The sequence below is a fragment of the Cariama cristata genome, unplaced genomic scaffold (genome assembly GCF_000690535.1).
Source record: "Cariama cristata isolate BGI_N322 unplaced genomic scaffold, ASM69053v1 scaffold29648, whole genome shotgun sequence".
Classification (NCBI taxonomy): Eukaryota; Metazoa; Chordata; class Aves; order Cariamiformes; family Cariamidae; genus Cariama; species Cariama cristata.
Window position 1 is genome coordinate 1,697 of NW_009633370.1, and position 4,660 is coordinate 6,356.

Below are 4,660 nucleotides of genomic sequence, written 5' to 3' on the forward strand. Positions count from 1 at the left end.
CTCCCCATGAATTATCTGCAGCTGTTGTTAGATAAGAGTCTCAGAATAAGTGACTCGGAGAGGAGGAGAAGCATCTCAAGGCTGGGGAGGACGGGAACGGGGACCTCCTGTCAGGAGCAGGCCTTGGCCTCGGCTGTGGCTTGGACGTAACTTCCCCGACGCTTGTTTGATCTCGGCAGAACGTGATCAACGCCTTCACGCAGACGGCGCGCTCGGAGCGCTGTGCCTACTACGGGAACGTCACCGTGGGAAGGGATGTCATGGTGGCAGAGCTGCGGCAGGCTTACCACGCCGTGGTGCTGGTGGGTATCACGTCTCAGAGCCAGGCTTGCCTTAGCTCCCCAGAAGTCGTGGGGAAGGTCTGCAGGGTTATTTCTCACTGGGATCTTGGGAAGAGGGTTTGGGTGAGGTGTTTCTGGGTGCCTTATTACTGTGGTAAACTCTCCCCAGCCTTGGGACAGCTTAGATGCTACGAGGCTTGTCTGAAGCCTTGCAGAGAGCATGTGCTAGAGCATGGCATCAAATGCAGGTCCCTGAAACCCCGCTGTAAGGGGCAGCGGTTGAGGAACCTCTTCCCTGTGATGGCCAGTACCTATTTCAGCCTGACATGGATTTGTTCCTCCTGTTCAGTCCTCAGCTTGTCATGCTCTGCTTTGGCCCGAGGAGGTCAAATTTGGCTCTGGAGCCCAGGGGGATGGGGTGGATGAAGCCCCTTTAGCTCCTCCGTTGGGTATCCTGGCCCTCGGGAAGGGTTGGCAGCCATGCAGTGTCCTTGGCAGTAGCTGGAAGGGGAGATGTCTGTTTTGGTATCAAACCCTGGACATGGTGACATCTCTGACTGGGTCTGCTCCCTCCTCAGAGTTACGGTGCTGAAGATAACCGGGTCCTGGGGATTCCAGGGGAGAACCTCTCCGGCGTTTATTCAGCTCGAGCGTTCGTGGGCTGGTACAACGGGCTGCCCGAGAACCGGGATGTAAGTACAGTGGTGTGTTTCCCTGCCCTTCCTCCTGTCCTGCATCCGAACACAGGCATTCAGCTCAAGATTAAGTCCTGAAAGGCCCGCAATTGGAAAAGATTAGCAGGCACCATTTTAAATCCTTCTTAGATGGTAGAAATGTGAACAATTTGCACATCAGTGAGAGCGGATTAGCTGGCTCTGTAAGTTGGCAGCACATTTTGGCCAGGCCAGATGGGAACCTGGGGGGGTGATGCTCTGCTTTGGCCTGAGCTGTTTTTTTGGCCAAAACAGCTCCTACTCCCAGAGATGCCATCACAGGAAGCGGGGGAGAGGCATTGACTGGGGTGCCTGGAGTGACTGTGTTGCTGTGGCTGCCTGGGGAGGAGGCTGGTGTGGAATTTCCCCATCTGCACCCCCTCTTTTGGAGGAAGAGAGGAGTGGAAGGGAATTTGGGTGGTGGGAGTGAGTCCAAGGGGGTGGACATCATGGAGGCCAGGTGGATTCGCTCACGAATGGGTCTTTCTTTCCCCACAGCTGAATCCTGACCTCAGCTGCGAGACGGCGCTGATTCTGGGTCATGGCAACGTGGCGCTGGATGTTGCCCGGATCCTCCTGTCTCCACCGTGTCTCCTCAGGGTGAGTGACAGGGATGCTCTGTGCCGTGAAGGCAGCCTGGGGCCCAAATTCATTCCCTGCTGGGTGGGTGCTGGTTCCCACCCATCTCAGCAAAACCTCAAGCTCTCCTGTCTTTGGGATCTTTCCCCAGGGAAGTCTGTGGCCTCTTGGGTGCACCCGTGGAGTCACAGTCCTGAGGGAGTGATCCAAGGCTGCAGCCGTGCCTTGGGTAACGCTGCAGAGCTCTCTGGATTGCTCTGCTGGTATCTAAAAAGTTGGCAGTTGAGTTTCATCCCTTCCTTTCCTGTGAGAAGCAAAGGAAGAGCTGCTTGCCCTTTTCTGCCACCAAACTAGAAGCTTCTCCTGTTGGGATTTTTTATTTCTACTGTAGCTGAGGGCAGCAGCCTGGTTTCTGCAGGTAGCACTGGGCACACTGGTGGCTTGTCCAAGCTGGTGGACCTCTCCTCCTGCTGCCGTGCTCCCCTGTAGACAGCTGGGAGCTGATGTGCACCAGCTGCTCCGTACAGCTGCTGCCCCAGATGTTGGCAACAAAAGGCTCTCCCGCCTGGAGAAATGCTACAAGGTTTGTTACAGCTATGCAACAACTTCCTGTATTAATATCTAAATTTAAATTTAAAAACAAAACCAAAAACACAACCACTTGGAGGCACTGCCAAGCAGTGGCTAAAGCCAGCTGGGAGCAGGACACGGCACTGGAATCGAGTACCAGAGTGTGCAGGCAGTTTCCTGTTAAGACATTAGTCTGGAAGGGTTTATCCTGGTTACCTGGTGTCCCTCTGACCGTGTCTTCTCTGGAAAAGATCTTCTTGCGATCTAGATACACACATATGGTTGAAACAGAGCCTGGGATTGCTGCAAGATGCCAGCCATCAGTCGAGCCCTGGCAATGCTTGTGTTTGTGCTTGGAGCTGCCTGGGGTGGGCAGGCAGTGGTTTGAGCTGTGGTTTGCAGTGGGTTTCACCCAAATGCCTGCATATCCTGAGCTGGGAAGCAGGATCTTCAGGAAGCAGCATCTGCAAGCACCCCAAAATGGAGATCACTGGAAGGCTTTGCTCCATTAACCTCAAGGTTGACATGCTTGGGTGGATCCAGCGAGGCAATCTCATGGGGTGCTGGCTTGTTACCTCTAGTGCGTTATGGCCTCAGAAAGTACCTTCAGTGATGAGGGACCAGCTGTGCAGATAGCTGTGTGCAAAGGGAGATGACTTGTTTTCCATCCTCTTACAGGCTCTCTGCATCCACAGCCTGCTTTTCTGCTGATTTTTTTTTTTACCTTCAGAACCTGTGCCTTCCCCCCAGCTCCCTCCAGATCTGCCCTCGTCCCACTCTCCTGTCTCTCTCTTGCAGAAGACAGACATCACTGACTGCTCTCTGGCAGCTCTCGCCTGCAGCAAGGTGAAGCGGGTCTGGCTGGTTGGGAGGAGGGGACCTCTCCAAGTTGCTTTCACGATCAAGGTAAGACTGGGGGTGCTGGAGGGCAGCTGTGTTTCCCAGCGCTAAGCCCCAGGCTGCCCGTCCCTGGTGGGGAGAGGTGGTTCAGGGATGGGTGGGGAACCCAGACGTCCTCCTTCCTGCACCCATTTGCTGGCTTCTAGGCTGGACTGCTGGGGGAGGGCTCCTGGGGCTGTTGGATGATCTCTCTGCGCTGGATCTCTGCATAATATCTTCCTGCCTGCAATTCCCAGGAGCTGCGGGAGATGATAAACCTGCCTGGTGCCAGACCTGTCCTGAACCCTGATGACTTCACAGGCCTCGAAGATGCTGTTAAAGGTGAGGGAAGTGTGCTGTGCTCCTCCAGACAGGGACTCACCTTGACAGCCAAGTGGCCAAGAGTGATCTGGAGATGCTCAGAATGTGCATCAGAGAAACTCTTGCCCTGTGCTTAATGCATGGTCTGTGAAAGTTAGGTGAGCATGGTGTGGCTCGTCCTCAGAGTGCTAGGAGGCCACGAAGACAAGGGAACAGCCTCTTTCTGTGTTTGTGCAGCCACTTTGCTGCTTGGGAATGATGTTTAGTCTCTGAGTGATGAGCGCAGGAGGTTCAGGAGGGCTGGGGGAACCTTGCAGGAGAGATCCCAAGGCTGTTGCTTTAAGAGCTTCCTGTGGAACTAAAAAGAAAACACCAAGTTCAAGGGTGTCCAGAGACTTGCTCTTCTGTTATAGGCTGCTGCCTCCGAGTGCCCGCAAGACGGCAAAATCGCAGGCTTTGATTTGTGTGTCCCACTGGCCTCAAACCTCAGGAGTTCTCCCGCTCACTTTGACTTGCAGTTTGTCATCTCAGAGGCGTTGGACTCCCATCGGCATGACAAACTCCAAATGGACACTCGCATACCACTGAAACTGCCTTGACGTCGTTGCCTTGGCTCCGTGCTGCGTCCGGAGGGGCTTTTGCTGTCCTTCCTGTCCTGAAGATCTCTCTCTCTTCCTAGATGCCCCCAGGCCCAGGAAGCGACTGACTGAGCTGATGATCAAAACGGCCCTGGAGAAGCCTGGGGAGAAGACAGCAGCAGTGCAGGCAGCAGCCCCCCGAGAGTGGAGGCTGAAGTTCCAGCGCAGTCCCCAGGAGGTGCTGCCCACCGCTGATGGGAGGCGGGCGAGGGGCATCCGCATGGCCCTGACCTGCCTGGAGGTACGGGCTTGTGGCGAGGATTGTATGGCCCTAGCAGGGCTGCAGGGCTGGAGCAGGACACTGCTGCATCCCTGCAGCCCTTGGGAATCGCTCCAAAGACAGCTTTGTGTTCCCTGACTGGTTGGAGTGGCCGCTGGCAGGCTCTTGGGGAAGCCACTACCACTGACAAGAGCCTTTCCCCTTCTAAAGAGAGCTCTTTCCATGCTGCTGCTGCTGAAAGGCCTTTAGCAAATAGCCAAGGATCAAGGATGGCAAAGGGGACCGGAGGAGGCTGCTGCTCTGCATCTGGTGATTGTCTGGTGGTCAGCAGCCTCTTCTCCCTCTCTCAGGGCTCGGGTGACTCCGCCAAAGCCATCCCCACTGGAGAAGTGGAGGAGTTAGAGTGTGGGCTGGTGCTCAGCAGCATTGGCTACCGGAGCCCGCCGCTGGGGCCGGTGG

General features: G+C 55.5%; 1 protein-coding gene across 1 annotated transcript in view; it reads left to right on the forward strand.

The window, feature by feature from the left end:
- The window catches only part of FDXR (ferredoxin reductase), a 7,765-nt gene that overhangs the window by 1,401 nt on the left and 1,704 nt on the right, over positions 1-4,660 (forward strand). Inside the window, exons 3-9 of the mRNA XM_009706740.1 lie at positions 180-302; positions 860-973; positions 1,493-1,594; positions 2,942-3,049; positions 3,280-3,364; positions 4,023-4,222; positions 4,552-4,660. The exon at positions 4,552-4,660 is cut by the window's right edge and continues 108 nt beyond it. Coding sequence (XP_009705042.1) covers positions 180-302; positions 860-973; positions 1,493-1,594; positions 2,942-3,049; positions 3,280-3,364; positions 4,023-4,222; positions 4,552-4,660 — 841 coding nt within the window. The remainder of the gene's footprint in view (positions 1-179; positions 303-859; positions 974-1,492; positions 1,595-2,941; positions 3,050-3,279; positions 3,365-4,022; positions 4,223-4,551) is intronic.